The 26,743-nt window shown below is 40.6% G+C and overlaps 1 protein-coding gene across 2 annotated transcripts in view; it reads left to right on the plus strand.

Moving 5' to 3' along the window:
* Positions 1-26,743, plus strand: part of MICU1 (mitochondrial calcium uptake 1) — a 262,263-nt gene that overhangs the window by 43,256 nt on the left and 192,264 nt on the right. For both annotated transcript variants that reach the window (XM_007963109.3, XM_038009080.2), the window contains 2 exons: positions 16,368-16,529; positions 19,902-20,070. In XM_007963109.3, the coding sequence (XP_007961300.1) occupies positions 16,369-16,529; positions 19,902-20,070 (330 nt within the window). In that variant the 5' untranslated portion in view covers position 16,368. The remainder of the gene's footprint in view (positions 1-16,367; positions 16,530-19,901; positions 20,071-26,743) is intronic.

Here is a 26,743-nt window from a genome sequence, read left to right on the forward strand (position 1 = left end):
GCAACCTCCGCCTCCTGGGTTCCAGCGATTCTCCTGCCTCAGCCTCCCAAGTAGCTGGGATTACAGGCACCTGCCATCATGCCCAGCTAATTTTTGTATTTTTATAGAGATGGAGTTTTACATGTTGGCCAGGCTGGTCTTGAACTCTTGACCTCAGGTGATCCACCCTCCTCGGCCTCCCGAAGTCCTGGGATTACAGGCTTGAGCCACTGCGCCCGGCAATTACAAGGATTCTTATAGGTTGCATATGGAATCTTGGCTGGTTAATTTGAAACTCCTTAAATCTGCTCTTATAAATCCCATTAAGTCTTTTTTTTTTTTTTTTTTTTTTTTTGAGATAGAGTCTTTCTCTGTTGCCCAGGCTGGAGTGCAGTGGTGTGATCTCAGCTCACTGCAACCTCCGCCTTCCAAGTTCAAGTGATTCTTCTGCCTCAGCCTCCCGAGTAGTTGGGATTACCAGCATGCACCACCATGCCCAGCTAATTTTTGTATTTTAGTAGAGATGGGGTTTTACCATGTTGGGCAGGCTGGTCTCAAACTCCTGACCTCAAGTGATCCGCCCTCCTTGGCCTCCCAAAGTGCTGGGATTATAGGTGTGAGCCACTGCGCCTGACCTCATTAAGTCTTAAATACAGGCATAACAGATGCTAACTTTTTCCACTTTTCTCCTAGGTTCATGGAAGCTATTCTCATAGATGACAAATGTTTTGCGATAACATACACCCTTTGCAAAGAAGCAGCATTGCACATATCAGTCAAATAAATGCATTTGTTTATGTTTGCACTATTGCCTTAGTGTGTATTTAATAAGTTGTTCTCGGTTGCAGTTTTAGTAAAATAGATTAAGAAAAGGTGCATCCATCTGTGTTGTGGAGCACTAAGGTAATGATGTCACTATTCCTCAATTGAATTGGGCATACTGTAATTTTTAGTATGGAGTTTGGCATCTTGTTCGCCATTATAATTCATTCAGATTTTCAGTTGTCTTTTTTTTTTCTGTTTTCAGAGGTAAATGTGGCAGATTAATAATTGTGTTTTCCAGTAATTTGTGAAGATGAAACTTCTGGAATATTTTTGAGAACCTTGTTGCTGTTTAGATTAAATCATTGTTTTGCATAATGAATGAAATGAATAGATAATTTATTCAAGTATTTTGAAAGTATAATCAGCCATTAGAAAGCAAAAGCTTGGCCTGGCATAGTGGCTCACGCCTGTAGTCTCAGCACTTTGGGAGGCTGAGGTGGGTGGATCACCTGAGGTCAGAAGTTCAAGACCAGCCTGGCCAACATGGTGAAACCCCATCTCTACAAAAAATACAAAAGTTAGCCGGGTGTGGTGTGCACGCCTGTAGTCCCACCTACTCGGGAGGCTGAGACGGGAGAATCACTTGAACCCAGGAGATGGTGGTTGCGGTGAGTTGAGATTGTGCCATTGCACTCCAGCCTGGGTGACAGAGTGAGACTCTGTCTCAAAAAAAAAAAAAAAAAATTAGCAAAAGGTTGGATGAAAATCTTTCCAGTCAGTGGTAGTAGAGACCAGATTGAAATGGAAAAGTATTGAAATGGTTTAAGTTGAGAATGTTTTAACCTTTTTTGGGTGAGTAGCGTGGGATGGGGTTGTTTAATTAAAATAACATTCCACTAAAAAATAACATTGGATGGAATAGACATATTATTTTACATTGAAAACAATGTCCCACTTTTTACAATGAAGAAAAGATGATGCCTCAGGGCTGGGAGTAGACTGGAACTAAGTAAAATAAATATAACAATATTCCAGTAGCTCTCACAGCAACAGTGATAAACTCTTGAAAAATAAAGATTATAAAATTCTCTTACTAAAGAGAATATACAAATTAATTTAGATGTCATTTTAAAAATCTATCATATAAATTGAGAAGATTGATGACACAGGTTGATTATCTTTTATTTGAAATGCTTGGGACCAGAAGCTTTTAGATTTTTTTTTTTTTTTTTGAATATTTGAATGGACATAATGAGATGTCTTGGGGATGGGACCCAAGTCTAAACACAAAATTCATTTATGTTTCATATGCACCTTATATATATAGCCTGCAGGTAATTTTATACTATATTTTAAATAATTTTTTTGCATGAGACAAAGTTTATATACACTGAGCCATCAGAAGCATAGGTGTCACCTTGTTATCATGAGATTGCATCCACCCATGTGGATATTCTATGTTTATTTGGCATAACCATTGTTGCTGACTCTGAATTCATACGCTACCAATTAGCAATCATCTTATGCTTATTCACACATACGTACTGAATGGTGAAAAAAAAGACATACCATTCATACAGTGAAAAAAATGTGTCAGGTATGAAATTTTCTACTTGTAATATTGTGGCAGCACTCAAAAAGTTTTGGATTTTAGGGCATTTCAGATTTGTGGATTAGGGTTGCTTAACTTGTATCTAATACAGGAACAGGAGTTCACTCATACACTGCTGGAAAATGTAAATTGGAATGTCGGTATTGAAAGGGATTAGTGCTCTTATAAAAGAGGTTGAAGGGCGCTACTTTGCCTCTCCCACCAAGTGAGGAAGCCATGAGAAGCCTGTGTCTATGGGGAAGAGGCTAGACACAGAATCTGCTGGTGCCTTGATCTTGGACTCTCCGGCCTCCAGAACTATAAGCAATAATTTTTTGTTGTTTATGAATTACCCAGTATAAGGTGTATTGTTACAGCAGCCAGAACAGACTAAGACAATGTACAATATTATTTATATGTAAATACATAGAAAAATTTCAGGAAAGATGCATATTAAACTGCTTTCTGAGGTTACTTCTAGGGAGAGTGATGGTATTTTAGGTATAGGTGTGCCTCATCACAGGTTTGGTTCCAGACCACTGCCATAAAGCTGATGTTGCAAAACAGCAAGTCATATGAATTTTTTGGTTTCCCAGTGCATATAAATGTTATGTTTATACTATAGTGTAGTCTATGAAGTGTGCAGTAGCATTATATCTAAAACACAGGCTGGGCACGGTGGCTCACACCTGTAATCCCAGCACTTTGGGAGGCCAAGGCGGGCGGATCACAAGGTCAGAAGTTCGAGACCAGCCTGGCCAATATGGTGAAACCCCGTCTCCACTAAAAATACAAAAATTAGCCATGTGTGGTGGTGGGTGCCTGTAGTCCCAGCTACTCAGGAGGCTGAGGCAGGAGAATCGCTTGAACCTGGGAGGTGGAGATTGTAGTGAGCCAAGATTGCACCACTGTACTCCAGCCTGGGTGACAAAGCGAGACTGTGTCTCAAAACAACAACAACAGCAAAAAAATGTGTACATGCCTTAATTAAAAGTACTTTATTGGGCCAGGAATGGTGACTCACATCTGTAATCTCAGCACTTTGGGAAGCCGAGGCAGACAGATCACCTGAGGTCAAGAGTTTGAGACCAGCTTGGCCAACATGGTGAAGCCCTGTCTCTACTAAAAATACAAAAAAAAAAAAAAAAAAAAAAATGGCCAGGCGTGGTGGCGCATGCCTGTAATCCCCACTACTTGGGAGGCTGAGGCAGGAGAAATGCTTGAACCCCAGAGGCCGAGGTTGCAGTGAGCCAAGATCACACCATTGCACTCCAACTTGGGTGATGGAGTAAGACTCCATGTCAAAAATAAAAAATCTTTATTGCTAAAAAATGGTAGCAATCATCTGAGCCTTTAGCAAGTGACAATCCTTTTGCTGATAGAGGGTCTTCTCTCCATGTTGATGGCTGCTGACTAATCAGGGGTAGTGGTTGCTGAAGACTGGGGTGACTGTGGTAATTTCTTAAAATAAGACAACAATGACGTTTGCAGCATCAAGAGACTTTTTCTTTCACAAAAGATGTCTCTGTAGCATAGGATGCTGATTGATAGTGTTTTACACAAGTAATTTCTTTGAAAATTTTTTCAAAACTTGAGTCACTTCTCCCAAATCTTGCTGCTGCCTTATCAACAAAGTTTATGGAATATTGTAAATCCCTTATTGTCATTTCAGCAATGTTCACAGCATCTTCACTAGGAGTAGGTTTCATCTCAAGAAACCACTTTGTTTGTTCATCCAGAAGGACAGAGTTCATCCATGTTGATGGCTGCTGGATGAACATGGATGAACTCTTCATCCATTCAAGTTTTGCCACGAGATCACAGCAATCCAGTCACATCTTCAGGCTCTACTTTAAAAAAATTGAAATTTACAAAAATAATTTTTCTTTTTTTGACTCTAGCAGGACTCAAACTTGCAACTTTTGAATTAGAATTCCAGCGTGCTATTCAGGCTCCACTTCTAATTCTAGTTCTCTTGCTATTTCCTCCACATACGCAATAACTTCTTCCACTGATCAGACGAGATTGGGTGCGTTCAGGGTGGTATGGCCGTAGACTTCCCCCCCCGCTCCCACCCCGAGACAGAGTTTCACTCTGTCGCCCAGGCTGGAGTGCAGTGGCGCACTCTCAGCTCACCGCAACCTCTGCCTCCCGGGCTCAAGCTATTCTCCTGCCTCAGCCTCCTGAGTAGCTGGGATTACAGGCATGCGCCACTACACCTGGCTCATTTGGTGTTTTTAGTAGAGATGGGGTTTTTCCATGTTGGTCAGGCTCTCAAACTCCCGACCTCAGGTGATCCACCCGCCTTGGCCTCATGAAGTGCTGGGATTACAGGTGTGAGCCACGGCACCTGGCCTTCCACTGAAATATTGAAACCCTCAGGGTCATCCATGAGGGTTGGAGTCAACTTTTTCCAAACTCTTGTTAATGTTGATATTTTGGCCTCCTCCCATGAATCACAAATGTTCTTAATGGCATCTAGAATGATGAATCCTTTGCAGAAGGTTTTCAGCTTAGTTTGTCAAGATCCATCAGAGGAATCACTATGTATAGCAGTGAAAGGCTTATGAAATTTATATCCTTAATAATAAGACTCGAAACTTGAAATTCTTAGTCCGTGGGCTGCAGAATGGATGTTATGTTGGCAGGCATGAACGGCGTTGATCTCCTTGTACATCTCTCTCCGAGCTCTTAGGTTACCAAGTGCATTGTCATTGAACAGTGATATTTTGAAAGGAATCTTCTTTTTTTTTTCTCTCTGAGCAGTAGGTCTCAACAGTGGGCTTAAAATACTCAGTATGCCATACTGTAAACAGATGTGTTGTCATCCAGGCTTTGTTGTTTCATTTATAGAGCATAGGCAGAGTAGATATAGCATAATTGCTTTTAAAAATTTTATTATGAATTTAATCTGTTTTATTTATTTTATTTCAATAGATTTTGGGGTGTAGTTGGTTTTCAGTTACATGGATAAATTCTTTTTTGTTTGTTTGTTTTTGAGATGGAATCTCGCCCTGTCACCCAGGCTGGAGTGCAGTGACACGATCTTGGCTCGCTGCAACCTCTGCCTCCCGCATTCAAGTGATTTTCCTGTCTCAGCCTCCCAAGTAGCTGGGGCTACAGGCATGCACCACCACGCCCAGCTAATTTTTGTATTTTCAGTAGAGACAAGCCTTCACCATATTGGCCAGGCTGGTCTCGAACTTCTGACCTCGTGATCTGCCTGCCTCAGCCTCCCAGAGTGCTGGGATTACAGGCGTGAGCCACCATGCCTGGCCGAATAAATTCTTTAGTAGTGATTTCTGAGATTTTGGTGCACCTGTCACCTGAGCACTGTACACTGAACCCAATATATAGTCTTTTTTTTTTTTTTGAGCTGGAGTTTCACTCTTGTTGCCCAGGCTGGAGTGCAGTGATGCAATCTCGGCTCACTGCAACCTCTGCCTCCCAGGTTGAAGTGATTCTCCTGCCTCAGCCTCCTGCATAGCTGGGATTCCAGGCATGTGCCACCACGCCCAGCTAATTTTGTATTTTTAGTAGAGACGGAGTTTCTTCATGTTGGTCAGGCTGGTCTCAATCTTCCAACCTCAGGTGATCTGTATGCCTCTGCCTCCCAAAGTGCTGGGATTACAGGCATGAGGCACCATGCCTAGGCTTCAATATGTAGTCTTTTATCCCTCACTCCCCTTCCACCTTTCCCCCCAGAGTCCCCAAAGTCCATTATATCATTATTATGCCTTTGTGCCCTCATAGCTTAGCTCCCACTTATAAATGAGAACATACAATATTTGGTTTTCCATTCCAGAGATACTTCACTTAGAAGAATGGCCTCCAGCTCCATCCAAGTTGCTGCAAAAGCTATTATTTCATTCTGTTTTATGGCTAAGTAATATTCCATGGTGTATATACACCACATTTTCTTTATCCACTTGTTGGTTGATGGGCATTTAGGTTGGTTCCATATTTTTTGCAATTGCAAATTGTGAGATATAGCATAATTCTTACGGGCCCTAAGGATTTTCAGAATGATGAATGAGCATTGCCTTCAACTTAAAGTCGCTGGGTACGTTAGCCCTTCACAAGAGAGTCAGCCTGTCCTTTGAAGCTTGGAAGTCAGGCATTGACTTCTCTCTAGCTGTGAAAGTCCTAGATGGCATCTTCTTCCTACGTAAAGCTGTTTTGTCTACACCGAAAATCTCTTTAGTGTAGCCACCTTCATCAAATGATCTTAGCTAGATCTGGATAACTTGCTGCTTCACCTTGCACCTTTTGTGTTATGAGGACAACTCTTTCCTTAAATCTCATAAACCTGTGCTAGCTTCAAACTTTCCTTCTGCAGCTTCCTCACTGCTTAGTTTCCATGTAATTGAAGGGAGTTAATCTTTCTCCTGTTTAGGCCTTGGTTTAAGGGAATGTTGTGACCGGTTTGATCTTCTGTCCAGACCACTAAAACCTGCCTCACATCAACAGCAAGCCTGATTCACTCTTTTATTCTTGTGTTCATTGGAGTAGCACTTTTAATTTTTTTCAAGAACTTTTCGTCTGCATTTGCAGCTTGGCTAACTGCTGTAAGAGGCCTAACTTTTGGCCTGTGTTGGCTTTTGGCTTTTGACATGCCTTCCTTATAAGCTTGATCATTCCTAGCTTTTTGTGTGTGTGTGTGTGTGTGTGTGTTTTTGAGACAGAGTTTCACTCTTGTTGCCCAGGCTGGAGTGCAATGGCACGATCTCAGCTCACTGCAACCTCCGCCTCCCAGGTTCAAGAGATTCTCCTGTTTCAGCCTTCCAAATAGCTGGGATTACAGGCTCCCACCACCACGCCCAGCTAATTTTTGTGTTTTTAGTAGAGATGGGGTTTTGCCATGTTGGTCAGGCTGATCTCGAACTCCTGACCTCTGGTGATCCGCCCGCCTTGGCCTCCCAAAGTGCTGGGATTACAGGCGTGAGTCACTACGCCCAGCCCACTTCTAGCTTTTGATTGAACGTGAGATATGTGCAATTTGTCCTTTCACTTGAATGTTCATTTAAAGGCCCTTGTAAGATTGGTTGTTTACTGGCCTAATTTTAATATTACTGTGTCTCAGGGAATAGGAAGGCTTGAGGAAAGGGAGAGAGATGGGGAAAGGACAGGTGGGTAAAGCAGAACACACACGCAGTTACCAATTACGTTTGCTGTCTTTGGGCATGGTTTGTGGTGCCTCAAAACAATTCAAATAGTAACACCAGAGGTCACTGATCCTAGATCACGATAACAAATACAGTAATAATGAAAAAGTTGGAAATATTACAGGAATTACCAAGATGTGACACAGACACACAAAGTATGTGTATGCTGTTGGGAAAATGGGCTAATGGACTTGTTTGAAACAGGGTTGCCACATACCTTCAATTTGTGAAAAATGCAATATCCATGAAGTGTGTAATAAAGGGAAGCACAGTAGAATGAGATATGCCTTTATTTGAAAAAGACTTACTCTTTTTATGTGCTTCTGTATAATATTTTCGACAATGAAAATTTATTTTTATATTATTTGTACAATTAAAGCTATTAAAAATGTAAAAACATACAAATACTTGTGAAAGTTACAGATATTAGGATGAATCACTTTTGTCAGATCCAAACAAGATAGGGCCAGGAAGGTCACAGACAGAGGAGGCTCCTGCTTACGTGTGTGAGATGAGTGTTTCCAAAAAGTCGGGCATGGTGGCTCACACCTGTAATCCCATGGACTTGGAATGCTGAGGCAGGATGGTCACTTGAGACAAGGAGTTCAAAACTAGCCTTGGCAATACAGCAAGACCTCATCTCCGTAAAAATTGAGAGAGAAAAGAAAGAACCACTTTCAGGAACTTTCTAAAAACCCCACAAGAAACTCTTTGATGTCATCCGGGCATCTCCTATTTTGACAAGGTTTATTACTAGACATTCTTTACAACTAGTAATAAACCTAGTCCTTTTTGAGCGTAGTTGCCTAGTGCTCTCAAAAGAACACTTGCCCAGTAATGGCATCTCCACCAGTGAACTGACAACAATGGCTTTGGGCCTCTGGAATGAGTGAACTCTGTTTCTAAGCAGCTTAAGTGAATCTCTGCCTTTTTCCTAGTAAAGCTTCCCTTTATCCTTTCCTCACTGGATACACTGGTGACTTGCCATCCCATGCATTCCAGATTATAATTCTCATTTCTTATTCCCAAATAAACTCAACATATTTGGGGATAATTTTCCTTAGTGTCTTTTTTTTAGACTCACATACTCTTGCTTGTGCCACACAAAAACCTATATAATGTCCAACAAATCATTATTATCATTATTATCTCATCATTTCCCATCTTTATTTTTTATTTTATTTTATTTTTTTTGAGACGGAGCTTTGCTCTCTTTGCCCAGGCTGGAGTGCAATGGTGCAATCTCAGCTCACTGCTCGCTGCAACCTGGGTTCAAGCGATTCTCCTGGCTCAGCCTCCCGAGTAGCTGGGATTACAGGCACGTGCTACCATGTTTATATTTTTAGTAGAGATGGAGTTTCACCATGTTGGTCATGCTGGTCTTGAACTCTTGACCTCAGGTGATCCCCCCACCTCAACCTCCCAAAGTACTGAGCTTACAGGCGTGAAAGCTTACAGCCACCACGCCCGGCCGACACTTTATTTAACTGAGTTCTCACTTCCATTGGTGGCCAGATTTTGGTAGATCTCAGATCTCAGATATGTTTCTTGGCCACAGAGTTAGCAGGTGCTGCTTTCAATGACAGTGTCGGGTAATAGTTAATAGTACAGGAGAGGTTTATTTAGGCCAGTACAAAGATTGGAAGCAGTCCTTCTCTAAATGTGCAGTTGTCAGGGGTCTGAAATATAAGGGAGTAAATCAAATATAAAAAAGGCAAGCAGAAATTTTAAGTCAGGATAAGGATATGGTCTGGAATTGTAATCATTTGCTAATTTGTGTAAGAATGTGCCAATACTCAAAATAAAAGGATATAAGCTTGATTTGCATAAGGTTTATCTCACTAGGGAAGCTTGCCATAATGCGCCTTGATTGTTGAGACGTTATTGGGCCTGAGCTCAGTGGTGGGGCTGGTAAGTGACAGTTCTTGGCTGAGGGGAATGCAACAACTGCCTTCTGGGCCTGCTTTTATTTTTACTTAAATGAAAAAGTTTCAATAAAATCCCTAGGGGAGCATTAAATTTTATTTGCCTAATTTAAATTTTACTTGTAAATAAAAATTAACCATGTGATTATATATTTTACAAAGTTTGGCATGTGCATATTACCGTATAGTCTTCCTTTAAACTTAAATGAAAATGCTTAATATGAAATACTGTACATTTGTTTGCATGGATAAATACATAAATGTTTCAAATGAAATAGCATATCATAAAAATCTCTCGTACATTATCTTACTTATTTCCCACTCCCACCAGCACCACTACTATTACTTTTTGTGAGCATGTTGTTACTTAATAAGTACATAAGCATTCTTATTTTCTCCTCTTTTTACATGAAAGGTGGCATACTGTATATGGTATTCCACATGTTGCCTTAGATTTTTTTTTTTTTTTTTTTGTAGTAATGGGGTTCTCACTGTGTTTCCCAGGCTGATCTTGAACCCCTGGGCTCAAATGACCCTCCCATATTGGCCTTCCAAACTGCTGGGATTATAGGCATGAGCTACTGTGGCTGGCCTATTGCTTTTAAAAAGATAACACTATTAACTCTTTTCATGTTTTTACTATTCTCTTTATTGCTACGTAGTATTGCTTTATACAGATTTATCATACTTTAACCAATTTCTCTTGGTGAACATTGGGGTAGTTCTTAGTGTTTTGCTATTATAAACTATGATGTAATAATTCTGAACCATATACATGTGCATAATTTCACAAGTGTGCAAGTACATCAGTAGGTTATATTATTAGAAGTGGAATTTCTAGGCCAGTATATGCAGATTATATGAGTAATTTTAATGCAGATTACCAAATTGCCCTCCATAAATTGTACAGATTTGCATGTTCATCAGTAGTGCCATTTTGCAACGTTGTCAACAAATGTGTTTTCAAACTTTTTGATTTTTGTCCGTTTGATGGGTGAAAAGAAGTATCTAAGTTTAATTTGCGTTATCTTATTATGAGTGAGATTATCTTTTCACAGTTTTCAGAGCCATTTTTATTTCTTTTCCAACTGTCTTTTTGTATCTTTACCCAACTTTCTGTTGGTTTGTGAAGTAATATTTCAATAATATTTTATGATTATCATTTTTAATATTTACATTCCATTCCATTATGTTATTATAGCATTGTTTTTTTTCTGTAGTTGGGCATTTGATCTACTTTTTGAGTGTGGCTGTTACATTTTTTCTGCTGAGAACAGTTATTAAACAGGTTTTTCTCATTAAGATTATTTATTTGGTAGTCAAAAATGCGAGGATCTGTTACAGGTTTTTGTACTAATTAGCTATGAGGAAACCACATAATTTGTCTGTGTCTGAGTTGGTAAAACTTGGAACTTTCAAAGTTTGAAATCCCCTAGAGCCACAGTATGTAGAAATGGATTGCCCAAATTAATAAATCTTGAATACTTAATATGATCTTAGTCTTTTCCCCTAAATGAAATTAATTAAATTTTGTTACAGTGTTTTCTACCAAAGATATGAGAGTGCTAAAGAGATAAAAGGAACCCTAAGCTCACCTAGGCAATTCTTTGATTTTACCAGTGGGTGAACTTTTTTCCCAAGGAGGAGGGATGAGCTGCTTTATTATACACAGCTAGCTGTTGAGTAGTACAGTTGAGACCAATCTTGGATCATTGGATTTCTACCATACTACTTAGTGTTTTTTTTGTTTTGTTTTGTTTTTTACCATACTACTTAGTGGTGGTGGTATTGTTTTAATTTCTTTCTCCTTTTTATCTTCCATATCTCCTGTGCAGTTAGATATTAATACATGTTTGATACCGATGTCTTTATCTTTTTTTTTTTTTTTTAAGAGGCGGGGTTTTACCATGTTGCCCATGCTGGACTTAAACTCCTGGGCTCAAGCTGTCCTCCCACCTCAGCCTCTTAAGTAGCTGACATGTGCCACCATGCCCAGCTACAGGCGTATGCCACCATGCCCAACTACATTTTGTTTTTCTTTGGAAAGTTTTTGTTTGATTCTGTTTTTTATTTCTACACTTACCATAATCTAGGCACTCAGCACCCAATACCTAGGTTATTAATGCCTTCTGGCTGTACTGATCACTTTCCTGTCAGCTCTGTCTGCCTTTGCTTCTTTGCAGTTTATTCAATGCACTGCTGATAGCTAGATTGATATGCTTTAACCCATGTTTTTACCATGACCTCTTCCTATTAAAGAACTTGAGTGGCTTCCTATTTTACATATGCTCTAAATTTCAAAGGTTCTTCTCAAGTGATTGTGGCTTACTTAGTTGATCATATGTCTAGCTGTCCTCTACATCTGATCAGATGTTGTAAATTTATCTTCCAGGTTTATATACTCCTTAGCTGTTAGAACTTTTGGTTTTTTTGAGGTAGGGTCTTACTCCGTCACCTAAGCTGGAGTGCAGTCGCAATCTCGGCTCACTGCAACCTCCTTCTCCTGGGTTCAAGTGATTCTCTTGCCTCAGCCTCCTGAGTAGCCGGAATTACAGGTGCCTGCCACCATGCCCAGCTAATTTTTATATTTTTAGTAGAGACAGGGTTTCACCACGTTGGCCAGGCTGGTCTCGAACTCCTGGCCTCAAGTGATTTGCCCACCTTGGCCTCCCAAAGTGCTGGGATTACAGGTGTGAGCCACCGCACCCATCCTGTTCCAACTTTTGAATTGGCTATGTTATTTATTTTAAACATTGAAAACTTCCAAGTGTCTTTTCTTTCTGTTGTCAGTGATGAATAAGGTTTCCTCCAGATATGCATGTTTTAGTTTAGTGCTCATTTTTGCTGTAGCGAAGTGCAGTGCTATTTATGTGAATGTACATGTGGATTTGAGAAATGTTAATTTTGAAATGAACAACAACAACAAAAAAATCAGAAGTTGCCAGACAGGAAGAAAATATAATGGACAGCCTCTTGGGTGCTGGATTTTGCTAGAGTGTGTGCAATAAAATGAGATGATTTCTGGGATTGGGGAAGGACATAAGAATTGTGTTACTAAAGCTTAGGTCATGGAAAGTAGCAGAAAAGATGAACCGTTTTTCCATTTTGTCTATATGAGGGCAGGATTTAGGTCCAATTTTGAAGTTGGACCTAGATTGGATAAAGGGAGCTAGGAGCAAAGTTGACTTCAGAGACTATAGGTATAGGTCCCAGGGAAGAGTTAATAGTAACCAGCGCATTGATTTTAGGAGATGCCTGGGTAGTCTAACCTGACTTGAATCCAAATAATAGGAGACAGTTTTCTAAGTAAATTAGGAACTTTAGAGTATACTTAAATGTTAGGAGCAAGTACCTGTGTAGTTTGTACACAGACATGTGAAAGTAAAATGGTTAGGTATTTAAGCACTAGTAATGTAACAAGTCCTGTGCTAGACTATGTGTTTACAACGTGAAAAAAAAAATAATTTGGGCCTTAGGGCAAAGGGAGAAAAATTTATGCTATAGGAAGATATGTACAAAGTGCAAGGTAGTTTAAATTAGGAATCAGTGGGCTGGACATGGTGGCTCACACCTGTAATCCCAGCACTTTGGGAAGCCAAGGCGGGCAGATCACTTGAGGTCAGGAGTTTGAGACCAGCCTGGCCAATATGGTAAAACCCGTCTTTACTAAAAATACAAAATTAGCTGGGCATGGTAGCACACGTCTGTAATCCCAGCAACTTGGGAGGCTGAGGCAGGAGAATTGGTTGAACCCGGGAGGTGGAGGTTGCAGTGAGCCGAGATCATGCCACTGCACTCCAACCTTGGTGACAGAGCAAGACTCCATCTCAAAACGCACACACAAAAAGTTAGGAATTAGTGAACTGTGCTTTGAGAAAAATCAAAGGGGGCATGGATACTTTGTATAATTTGAATGAATTACCCCTACAAAAAAGTGGAACCATAAAGAAATGCCTCTTTCTCCATCAGCCCATCTGGTGTATTAAAACAGTGAGGTACTATACTGAGCCCTGAAGGTCGTAATCTAGAGGGAAAAAGTCATTTACATTAATTCTCTGGATGGAGGTGCCTGAAATGATCTTGTGGTTTTGGGGGTGTCCCTTAACATTTCTCTGACTTAATCAAAATTTTACACCATTCTGAGGCTTAAGACTAAACAAAAGCTTTTGCTGGCTAACCCAGTCTCAACTTAATCTTTTTTATTTGTAGTTTTCTGTCATATCTCTCATAATATTTTTATGCTTCAGGATATAATTTTAGGCTGGGTGTATTGGCTCACGCTTGTAATCTCAGCACTTTGGGAGACCAAGGCAGGTGGATCACCTGAGGTCAGGAGTCTGGGACCAGCCTGACCAACATGGTGAAACCCCATCTCTGTTAAAAATACAAAAATTAGCCAGGCATCATAGCGTGCACCTGTAGTCCCAGCTACTCAAGAGGCTGAGACAGAATTGCTTGAATCCGGGAGGCAGAGGTTGCAGTGAGCTGGGATCATGCCACCACACTCCAGCTTGGCAATAGAGCGAGACTCCATCTCAAAAAAAAAAAAAAAAAAAAAAAAGATTTTAGAAATGTATTGTTTCAAAAGTGTTTTATATTTATCTTGTTTAATTAGAATGTAGATCGTTTTTAGCTTTCTGGGTCTCACATAGGGCTATATATACAATAAGAATTTAATAAATTTTTATTGAATAAGAACTTCCTAGCCGGGTGCAGTGGCTCATGCCTGTAATCCCGGCACTTTGGGAGGCCAAGGCGGGTGGATCACTTGAAGTCAAGAGTTCGAGACCAGCCTGGCCAACGTCGTGAAACCCTGTCTCTACTAAAAAAACAAAAATTAGCCAGGTGTGGTGTCGCGTGCCTGTAATCCCAGCTACCCAGGAGGCTGAGACAGGAGCATCGCTTGAACCCGGGAGGTGGAGGTTGCAGTGAGCTGAGATTGCACCACTGCACTCCAGCCTGGGTGATAGAGCAAGACTCAGTCTCAAAAAAAGAAAAAAGAATAAGAACTTCCCAGTAATTCTCTTGGCTGAATTAGTTGGCTTTTGATGGGGCAACAAACGACACCCAAATCTTTGTAGCTTACAGTAACACACATTTATTTCTCACCAGCATTCTGCAGGTCAGCTGTGCTCAGCTGGCTCAGCTGGGCTTGCCAGTGGTTTATTCCAGGCTGAAGTTTGTTCATTATGGATGCCAGTTTGAAGGATCAGTGTCTCTTTGGGACATGGTCTTCTCTCGATGGAGTGCAGGAACACAAGAAGACTAACAGCAGCACCTCTTAAAAGCACTTCATGGAACTGGTCCACATTCCATTGGTTAGAGCAAGACATATGGCAAGACATACACCAAAAACTTAAAGAGTAGGAAATTTATGACCTGGCATTACTATGCAGAAGGAGAAGAAAAAAGTAGGAAAGTAATTTTGCCTAAGGGATGGGGGATGGGAGAGTATTTATTGAACAGTAATATGCACTAATACAGATGTTTCTGATTTAAAACAAAATATTAAAAATTTTTTTTTAAGTGAAGTTTTAAGTATAGCGAATCTGGTAGAGAGGAGGGCCTCCAAGGACCTGGGCGTGAGAAAGATTTAATAAAAACTTCAAAGCAGTATCAGCATTATAAGGTAGGGGGCAGCAAAGTCTTCCCTCCTAGGTTGAAGTCTCCCCACCTACCTGGGCGACATTGAAGTATGGAGTTAGTCCTCCCTAGGTTCAAATTCTAGATCCATCACTTCCTACCTATGTACTCTTGAGCAAGTTATATTTTAGATCTGTAAAATGTGGGTACCAGTTATCTTTTTTCATTTCAGCTCTAAACTCATCTTTCATTGTCCTGTTTGTGATACTGGAAGTTTTTCCTTTGCCAGTTACTGTTAAACTTTGTCAGTAGAGAGACTAGAAGGACCCTGGAGGAAGGGTGTTTCTTGCTGATTCTAGTGTGCCCTTTGTGGCTTGCTTCTATAGCATGCTGGAACTAGTGGGACATTCAATGGCACCCAACTCTTAAGGAGTTTTAGCAGCAACTCTCATATGCAATTTCCTAGTGAAACTGCCTCTCCATGGGTGACTTCCCCTGCCATCGCAAAGTTCAGCTTCCCAACAAGTTCCACTGGCATGAGTTGTCCAGTGGATGACTTGTTCTGGCATCACAGAGAGTGATTTTCTAGTGCATTTTGCTGGCGTGGCACCTTAGTACGTTTCTCTGACGGACATAGCTGTGCCCTCTCCACACAGTCTGATCTCTGCCCTGTCAGTGAGAGTAGACCTTTTATAGACTGGTCATTTCTTGGTGCTCTGTGTCAGATCTCAAATAGTAACTGCTCCCTATATCTGCTATTTCTTTAACTTATGAGTAGTAAATTTCCTGTTGTAACTAATAATTTTTTATTTTTTTATTTATTTTATTTAATTATTTTTTGAGACAGCATCTTGCTCTGTTGATCATAGCTCACTGTCGCCTCAACATCCTGGGCTTAAGTAGTCCTCTCACCTCAGCCCCCTGAATAGCTGGGACTACAGGTGCATGTCACCATGCTTGGCTGATTTTTTTTGGTAGAGATGGGGTCCTACTATGTTGTCTAGGCCGTTCTTCAACTTCTGGGCTCAAACAATCCTCTCTCCTTGGCCTCCCAGAGTGCTAAGATTACAGGCATGAGACACATACCTGACCTTAATAATGTTTTATATTAAAAGTTTCTTATTCAATTTATCATGTGGTTTCTGTCTTCTAATTGTACTTTGACTAATATATCAGGTTTATAAGTAGTACTTTCTCATAAGATTATTCTGAGGATTAAATGGGATAATATAAGCAATTTATTTAGAATAGTGCCTGTCATAGAGCAATTACTTTAGTGTTTATTAGAAATATTGGTAGGATCATCATCATCATAACTACCACTAGCTAAGAGTGACATTTCTACTTAATTGTCCACAGGATGTTTCGTCTGAACTCACTTTCTGCTTTGGCAGAACTGGCTGTGGGTTCTCGATGGTACCATGGAGGATCACAGCCCATCCAAATCCGGCGAAGACTAATGATGGTGGCTTTCCTGGGAGCATCTGCAGTAACTGCAAGTACTGGTCTTTTGTGGAAGAGGTGAGTGTTATCCAACCATCTTGTTCTTGCATATACTTTCATTCTTCCAGTCATCTCTGTTGTCAGAAAGGAGTTGATTTCTGGCTTAACTCTGTATCAAAATTTCTTGCCCAGATCATTTGGTATTATGAATATTCATCTATGAAATAAGATGTTTCAAAGAATTCAACATGCCAAGGCAATACATAGGAAACACTGTGCTTCAAGGTCTGCCTGTCTCCTCTGCTAAACATTTTAAATAACGTGGTAGGGATAAAGGTAGCCATAGCAGCTTTAGAAAATGAATGGTTTCCGGCCAGGCGCAGTGACTCACGCCTGTAATCCTAGCACTTTGGGAGCACAAGGTGGTCAGATCACTTGAGGTCAGGAGTTTGAGACCAGCTTGGCCAACATGGCAAAAACCCATCTCTACAAAAATACAAAAAATAGCCAGACACAGTGACGTGAGCCTATAGTCCCAGCTACTTGGGAGGCTGAGGCAGGAGAATTGTTTGAACCTGGGAGTCAGGTGGAGGTTGCAGTAAGCCAAGATTGCGCCACTGCATTCCAACCTGGGTGACAGAGCAAAACTGTCTCAGAAAAAAAGAAAAAAAAAAAAGAAAATGATTGCTTTCTGAGACTTTACAACTTGGCGACCCTGTGAAATTAACTAAGGAACCTTGGTACTTTAGTGTCCCTGATAGTTTTTTCCACTAGTTATTGAAACTTCCTTGGAGAGAAGAGAAAATGTAGTGAGCCATGGTCTTCTCTTTCTTAAAATACATAGGTACTGTTTTTCTGACTCTATCACTCTGTTTTTTATTTTTGTTTGTTTGTTTTTTGAGATGGAGTCTTGCTCTGTCGCCCAGGCTGGAGTGTAGTGGCACAATCTCAGCTTACTGCAACCTCTGCCTCTGGGTTCAAGCAATTCTCAGCCTCCCATGTAGCTGGGATTACAGGTGTGTACCACCATACCTGGCTAAGTTTTTTTTTTTTTTTTTGTATTTTTGTATTTTTAGTAGAGATGGGGTTTCACCATGTTGGTCAGGCTGATCTCGAACTCCTGGGGTCAAGTGACATGACTACCTCAGCCTCCTAAAGTGTTGGGATTACAGGCATGAGCCACTATGCCCAGCCTCTAGGGCTAATTTAGCCCTATTAATATAGGATGATCTTTCTGGGATGTTATTAAATGCCTTAGGTGTTCTGTGAGGTTCCTCTAGTCTGACTTGGTAGAGCTTGATTGTTTTCTGGAAATTGACTGGCCTGTGGCTCCTTGGCAATTATTTTGTGTAGTTTCATCCTAAAGAATGCACTGCTTAGTGTTGACTCAATACTCAAGAGTGTTCCATATACATTTTTAGAGCTCTTTCTCTGTGTGACTTTTTCCTCTTGAGTCCTCTGCCTCACCAATTCCAGGCACCTCAGGTTTTCTAAACTTTGATCTCTGTCACCTTAATTTAGCAAGATCACTATATTTGGCTTGGGATCCTCTTTGTGGTCTAGAAAATGTTTCCAGACAGAAATTCTGGGCAATTATAGGCCTCCATTTTTCTTTTTCTTTTTCTTTCCCTTTTTTTTTTTTTTTTTTTTTTTTGAGATGGAGTTTCACTCTGTCACCCAGGCTAGAGCGCATTGGTGCAATCTTGGCTCACTACAACCTCTGCCTCCCAGGTTCAAGAGATTCTCTTGCCCCAGCTTCTCGACTAGCTGGGACCAGGCAAGCACCACCAAACCTGGTTAACTTTTGTATTTTTAGTAGAGATGCAGTTTTACCATGTTGGCCAGGCAGGTCTCGAACTCCTGACCTCAAGTGATCCACGCACCTCGGCCTCCCAAAGTGCTGGGATTACAGGTGTGAGCCACTGCTCCCGGCCAGGCCTCCATTTTCTTAGAGAGTTGCATACTGTGCAGTGTCTGAAAGCAATCATTTGATATATTTTGTTCAATTTTCTGTATTTTTGCCCTGGTGGAAAGTCAAATCTATTACAGTTTGCTCCATTATGGCTGTAAGCAAAAGTCTTCTTTTTGTACATCATTGTATTTCATCAGTTCTGTAATATTTAATTAATTTTAGTATTATATCATTACAGCAGTGGCTTCAACTACCAGAAATACTTGTATTATTTTTAAAAAAAGGAATACTTGTATTGTATTATTTTGAGCCCCTATTTCTTCTTTATTTTATTTATTTATTTATTTTTTGAGACGGAATCTCGCTCTGTCGCCCAGGCTGGAGTGCAGTGGCCGGATCTCAGCTCACTGCAAGCTCCGCCTCCCAGGTTTACGCCATTCTCCTGCCTCAGCCTCCCCAGTAGCTGGGACTACAGGCGCCCGCCACCTCGCCCGGCTAGTGTTTTGTATTTTTTTTTAGTAGAGGCGGGGTTTCACCGGGTTAGCCAGGATGGTCTCGATCTCCTGACCTCGTGATCTGCCCGTCTTGGCCTCCCAAAGTGCTGGGATTACAGGCTTGAACCACCGCGCCCGGCCTCTTCTTTATTATGTTCCTTTTTATTGTAGTGAAAGAAACATTTTTTTTTAACCATTTTTTTCCTAAAGACCTTGATATTCCACCCTTTCAGTTACAGTTGGGACAAGGGGAGGATGAGAATGGGAAGAGTTGGAGTGAGATGAAGGATGAGGAGGGGCTCTATGGCTGGAAGTCTAGTCCATTTAGTAGTTGTGCTGGAAGGGCTCATTGCCTCTGGTTTCAGTGAGAAGATGTGTGGATGAGGGCTTCTGTCACATGTCTTCACCATTTTAAAATATGCAATTCAGTAGTTTAAAGTGTATTCACATAATTGTGAAACAGATCTCCAGAATGTTTTCATCTTGCAAAACTGAAACTCTACTCATTCAAGAGCAACTTCCTTGCTTCCCCTTCCCTCAGCCCATGGTAACCCCCATTCTACTTTCTGTTTCTGTAAATTTAAATATTCCAGGTAACTCATGTAAGTGAAGTCATACAATATTTGTGGTTTTGTGACTGGTTTATTTCACTTAGCATAATGCCCTCAAGATTCATCCATGTTGTAGCTTGTGAGAGGATTTCTTTCCCTTTTAAGGCTGAAAAATATTCCATTATATGTATATACCACATTTCGTTTATTCATCTGCCAATGGACTTACGAGTTGTTTCCACCTTTCAACTATTGTGCATAGTGCTGCTGTGAACATAGATGTGCAGATATTTCTTTGAGACCCTTTCATTTCTTTGGGATATATACCCAGAGATCATGTGGAAGTTCTATTTAATATTTTTTGAGGAACTTCTTCATGTAGAATATTTGACAAGTTTCGTTGCTGTTGCTCTGCTAAGCTGTATCTGTTTGCTTATTTGGCTAATATGATGGACGTTCAGTATTAATCCAGATTTCTTTTTTGCATATCCAGGGCCCATGCAGAATCTCCACCATGTGTAGACAACCTAAAAAGTGACATTGGTGATAAAGGGAAGAATAAAGATGAAGGGGATGTTTGTAACCATGAAAAAAAGACTGCAGATCTTGCGCCTCATCCAGAAGAGAAAAAGAAGAAACGTTCTGGATTCAGAGACAGAAAAGTATGAAGCATAGTCTTACAAGTTGATCAGAAGTATATCCTAAAGTAGAATAACGCAGTTCAATCTTTTTAATCATATGTTTCAGATGGTTAATGTTCACTTTCAAGTTAACACTTCTTTGCTATTTTCCATCATGTTCTAAGCCAAAAGTACTCTTGGAATGTGAAGTTAAAGGAGGTAGTTAAAAGGGTCTAGGACCAATAACTGCGATTAGCATATTTTTTCTTAGTTCTTTCAGTTCAGCAGCCTAAGGTGATTCTTTGTTTCTGGATCTTCCTGATGCTAAGTGTTATATACGTTAAGTTGAGTCTTTGTGGTATTTCTGATACCAAGTTGTAGAGAGAGAATAAAATCTCTTTGGAAATATAACTTCTAGAAGACCAAGTAACTTTGAGGACAGCACAAACTTCAAATGACTATCAAGATTTTTTGTAATTAGACCCTGCGCGGTGGCTCATACCTATAATCCCAGCACTCTGGGAGGGAGAGGCGGGCAGATCACCTGAGGTCAGAAGTTCAAGACCAACCTGGCCAATGTGATGAAACCCTGTCTCTACTGAAAATACAAAAAGTAGCCTGGCATGGTGGCATGCACCTGTAGTCCTAGCTACTCAGGAGGCTGAGGCAGGAGAATTGCTTGAACCTGGGAGGTGGAGGTTGCAGTGAGCTGAGATTGTGCCACTGCACTTCAGCCTGGGTGGCAAAGCAAGACTCAGTCGCAAAAAAAAAAAAAAAAAAAAAAAAAAAAATTATGTAATGAACACAACCTGCTGTTATATAGCTTTGCCTCAGTGAAGTTTCAATTCCACTACAGCAGTTCCTATGATATCAGGTGTTTGATTTCATCTAACATGAGTGATGAACAATGAAAAGGATAGATTTCTTAGACATTTTGTATGTCAAGGTTAAAATTCAGGGAATTGCCTTCCATTGCTAAACTATAGCTAATAATGCAACAAGATAATTTGAGTTATTTCTGTATTTTTTTTGTGTGTGGTTTGTGTATTTGCAAGAAGAGTTCTTCTTTGTAAAATCTGGATCTTCTGTCTGGTTTCATCTGTTAGAGGAAGTTATTTTTTTATTTTTGGAGACAGAGTCTCCCTCTGTTGCCCAGACTAGAGTGCAGTGGCACAATCTTGGCTCACTGTAACCTCTGCCTCCTGGGTTCAAGCAATTCTCCTGCCTCAGCCTCCCAATAGCTGGGATTACAGGCGTGTACCACCATGCCCAGCTAATTTTTGTGTTTTTAGTAGAGATGGAGTTTCACCATGTTGGCTAGGCTGGCCTTGAACTCCTGACTTCAGGTGATCCACCTGCCTCGGCCTCCCACAGTGCTGGGTTTATAGGCATGAGCCACCATGCCCAGCCTAGATGAAAGTATTAAATGTGTTTTCTCTATACCCAAATTCATGTCTGATTGAGGTGAATTTGAACAAAAGTTATGCATCAGAAGTCAATTATCGAGTTTTATCAATGATCCTTGTTTTTCTGGCAGGATACATTTATTTACTCTTTTGCCCTGAGTGAATTCAAAGAAAGCACAACTTGACTCTGTGCCAGTAGTTTCATCTACAGGCCAGTCACACTTTTCATTTTGCAAAATACAGCTAAAATGTCCCAAATAAACATTTATTTTGAACCTACTTCCATTTTCTACTCCTACTGTCCGCTCAGCAGATGAGCATGTCTCATACTTCATAGAAAAAATTAAAGCTATCAGTGTGATTTACTCAAATTCCAACCCTTATAGTTACAAAACCTATCTAATCTGTATTTGAAGTAATTCTTATTTCTTTCACTAACGTTTCAGAGGAAGAGCTGTCTTTTCCCTGTTCAAGGATAATTGTTTTAATGTCTTTCTGTATCTCTAATAATCTATTTCATCACTTATTCTGTCTTCATTCTGTTTTTTCAGTCATTCTTTGAATATTCATTCCTTTACATGATCTATATAGATATGTTAAGAATTTCTCTATTTATAATTTAAGAAATAATAAACCACATTTTTATGCCATAAGTTTTGTTTTTTGTTTGTTTGTTTGTTTGTTTTGAGACAGAGTCTTGGTCTGTTACCCAGGCTGGAGTGTAGTGGTGTGATCTAGGCTCACTGCAACCTCTGCTTCCCGGATTCAAATGATTCTGATGCCTCAGCCTCCTGAGTAGCTGGGATTACAGATGCCCACCACCGTGTCTGGCTAACTTTTGCATTTTCAATAGAAACGGGGTTTCACCATGTTAGCCAGGCTGATCTCGAACTCCTGAGCTCAGGTGATCTGCCCACCTTGGCCTCCCAAAGTGCTGGGATTATAGGCATGAGCCACTGTGCCTGGCTTATGTCATAAGTTTATTAAAAACTTATCTATTATCCTATGTAAATTCAAGGGTTTGTTTTATTTTTCAGAGATTGCACCTCTTAAAATGCTCTTCATATCTGTTTCATGGATGAATTAAAACATCCTTGTTTCTTAAACAGTTGGTGTCTTGCTATAAATTGCATAAAATCCAGATCCAGAGTACAAAGTCATTATAATTAGTAACCACCACTTATTTTCTACTGAAAATAGCATGTTCTTCCCTGAGCCCTCTTTATAGTGCCTCGTGCCTCCTGTGGACCGCAGAGGTTGTGAACCTCTGGATGCCCTGTTCCAGCGTGGTGCTATTGGAAGTTCAGTGAGAGGTGCATAGACCGAAGGCAAGAGAGATGGCAGCACCACACCAAGTCCTCCTTAAACTGCGTTTTTTAATCCCTTTTTTCTTCTCCATTTTGATCATGTATTTTTCTCTTGCTACTTTCCCATTCATTTTTTTCCCTCTGGTCTGGTCCTGTGATGTCTACATCAGCGGTCCCCAACGTTTTTGGCACCAGGGACTGGTTTTGTGGAAGATAATTTTCCTGCAGACCAGAGTGGGAGGGGATGGTTTGAGGAGAAACTCTTCCACTGCAGATCATCAGGCATTAGATTCTCATAACGCACACAACCTAGATCTCTTGCATGTGCAGTTCACAGTCGCGTTCGTGCTCCTATGAGAATCTAATGTTGCCACTGATCTGACAGGAGGCAGAGCTCAGTCAGTCATGTTCCACTGCTGCTCACCTCCTGCTATGCAGCCTGGTTCCTAACAAGCCCCGGACCAGTACCAGTCCTCGGCCCGGGGCTGGGAACCCCTGCTCTATATGTTGTCCTTCACATTCTCACTTTTCTTTTTCTTTTAACTTTTTTCTTTTTAAAACGTTTATTTTAAAAAAAATTTATTCATTGTGGAGACGAGGTCTCACTATGTTGCCCTTGCTGGTTTCAAACTTCTGAGCTCAAGTGATCCTCCCACCTTGGCCTCCCAAAGTGCTAGGACTACAGGCATGAGCCACTGTGCCCAGCCCTCTCATTTTTCATTTATACTTTTGTTCTTTTATGTTCTCTTAATTTTTATGTAATATTTCAAATATTCAGAGAAAAAAGAGAATAATGTTTTTTATATTTATAAAATTATAGTCTATAGTTTATAAAATTACATAAGTTTTATAATTTTATAAACAACCAACACTCACTTTTGTCAAGTTTTAATATTGTATTTACTTCAGATTGTTTTTTAAAAAATAAATGAGTATTTAAAAATACATTGCTTTTATACTTCCCTTCAGTCCCTTTCCTCCCCCATCATCTTCCATCTTCTTCAGAGGTAAACTGGTATCCTAAATTTGCTTTTTTGTTTTTTGTGGGTTTTTTATTTTATTTTTTGGAGAGAGGGTCTTGGTCTCTCACATAGGCTGGAGTGCAGTGGTGCAGTCATAGCTCACTGCAGCCTCGCACTCATGGGTTTAAGTAATATTGCTGCCTCAGCCTCTGCAATAGAGAGGACTAGAGGTGTGTGCCACCATGCCCAGCTCATTTGAAAAAATAAAATTTGTAGAGTCAGAGTCTTGCTCTGTCTCCCAGGCTGGAATGCAATGGCACGATGAAAGCTCACTGCAGCCTCGAACTTCTGGGCTCAGGTAATTATCCTGCCTCAGCCCTATTAGCCAGAACTACAGGCATGCATCTCCATAAGCAGCTAATTTTTAAAAATTTTTTTATAGAATGGGGACTTGCCCAGGCTAGTCTCAAACTCCTGGCTTTAAGAGATCATCCCGCTGCTGCCCCTTTTTGTTTTCATTTGTTTGTTTTGCTTAATTTTTCCTATATAGTGCTTCAGTGGCTGCTTTCTCTCACCTGCTAGGTTTTTTTGTTCAGAAGTAGACCTTATATTTATAGCCTGTGCTTCACTGTATTGAAGATCCAGACACTGAGCCCAACAACCGTTTGGCAAAGGTTCTGGGGCAAAGCTCTAAATGAGCATTTTCTCTAGGTAGCAGCTTACTAACTTCACCCTCCTTTCGTGGTCAAGAGAAGCCCTGCCATAGCTTCTTCTGGTTTTATTCAATGAATTTAGCTCTGGGTTCATGCCTCCTTTTCTGCACACTTACTGCCCTTCATCCCATATACTATGAGCGCTAATTGCTTTGCCTGTTTTCAGCCTGAAGTCCAGAAGCCTACAACTTCATTTCTTCCTACCATAGTATGTTTCTATGTAGTCTCTGATCCACAGAGATGGTGTCTTGTTTTGAATTGGTTATGCCTTTAAAATTTTTCTCATCTTTAAGTTTACCAATGATTTTTATATTTTTAGAGCACAGGCTCAAAAACCAGAAAATTTTTTTTTTTTTAAATTTTGAGACGCAGTCTCGCTCTGTTGCCCAGGCTGGAGTGCAGTGGCCGGATCTCGGCTCACTGCAAGCTCCACCTCCCGGGTTCACGCCATTCTCCTGCCTCAGCCTCCAGGGTAGCTGGGACTACAGGCGCCCGCCACTTCGCCCGGCTAATTTTTTGTATCTTTTAGTAGAGATGGGGTTTCATCGTGTTAGCCAGGATGGTCTCAATCTCCTGACCTCGTGATCCGCCCGTCTCGGCCTCCCAAAGTGCTGGGATTACAGGCTTGAGCCACCGTGCCCGGCCAAAAACCAGAAAATTCTAAGTGTATTGAAATCCCACCGTCATTTCTGTACTTTTCATATATAAAATTGTTCTTTGAATTGTGAGATCTGTTTACAGAAACTGTTGCTGCTTTTTAGACTCTTGCTCAATAAAGATCTGGTTTATTATTTTTATATTTCTGATAGCTTTGCCGGCATTGTTTTTTCTGAGCTATTTGTTTGATTGAGACTATGTTTAGTGGCATCTTCATTTTAAAAGGCCAAATTATTTAGTTCAGTTTGTTGTAATTTTAAATTGATAGGAAAATATGAATATTAAAAGATGTAAAATGTGCTATATATGCCAAACAAAATGCTAAAGAAAGTAGGCTGCTGCTGGACACTCAACTCAGTTTACAAACAACAGAATGAATAGAAAAATGGAAGGAAACTATTGAGCATTTTCTGTGTGCCATAGTATATATTTATATGCATGCATCTATATATGTATGTATATATATTTGTGTGAGTATATATGTAGACATACACTTATATACATATATAGTTTATTGTGTGGAGAAATTTAGTAGCTTGTCTAAAATCATACAACTGGTTACTCATAGAGGCAGGCATAAAATTATAAAATTTATGTCTGTCTAACGTCAAAACTCTTGCTCCTTATTCTGCATTCTTTTAACATTATGTCTTCTGGTCACAAGACTTTGTTCATGGTTTAACCTTAGTCAGTTATTGTCATGGCATTTCAGTGATCTTAGGATTTCTAAATGTGATCTTGAGCCTTGATTTTTCACTGTATCCACTGTGGTGGAGATTGCTGGTTGTCCACTGAATAGGAGTAATTTGAACCACGTCTAGGCCTGACTCCTGAGTGATGTGAGCCACTACTAGGCCTGGCTCCTAAAGCCCCCACAGGGTTTTTCAATGCACTTTCCCCTTTTCCTGAGAGCTGGAATGGTGATGAGCTGAACTGACCTTGGAAGCCATATGTTGGCTGCCTTGAGCTTGAGTACATGAAGGAACTTATCAATTCCTGCCAACCAGGAATGTGCACTGTGGGTTGTATCTTAGGGAGAAAGACAATTTCATTTTATTGGAGATACTGTATTTTGAGGTGTATTTGTAGTAGCATTTTAACCTACCCTAACTAATATGCTTGTTTTAAAAGAAAGGCCAAGAATCAAGGGCATAGAGATTTTTCTTTCTTTTTTTTTTTTTTAGTTGGAGTCTTGCTCTGTCACCCAGGCTGGAGTGCAGTGGCGTGATCTCTGCTCACTGCATCCTCCACCTCCTGGGTTCAAGTGATTTTCCCTGCCTCAGCCTCCCAAATAGGTGGAATTACAGACACCCGCCACCATGCCTAGCTAATTTTTTTTTTTTTTTTTTTTTTTTTTTGAGACGGAGTCTCGCTCTGTCGCCCAGGCTGGAGTGCAATGGCCGAATCTCAGCTCACTGCAAGCTCCGCCTCCCGGGTTTACGCCATTCTCCTGCCTCAGCCTCCCGAGTAGCTGGGACTACAGGCGCCCGCCACCTCGCCCGGCTAGTTTTTTTTTTGTATATTTTTAGTAGAGACGGGGTTTCACCGGGTTAGCCAGGATGGTCTCGATCTCCTGACTTCGTGATCCGCCCGTCTCGGCCTCCCAAAGTGCTGGGATTACAGGCTTGAGCCACCGCGCCCGGCCACTAGCTAATTTTTATATTTTTAGT

This window comes from Chlorocebus sabaeus, chromosome 9 (assembly GCF_047675955.1).
Source record: "Chlorocebus sabaeus isolate Y175 chromosome 9, mChlSab1.0.hap1, whole genome shotgun sequence".
NCBI lineage: Eukaryota > Metazoa > Chordata > Mammalia > Primates > Cercopithecidae > Chlorocebus > Chlorocebus sabaeus.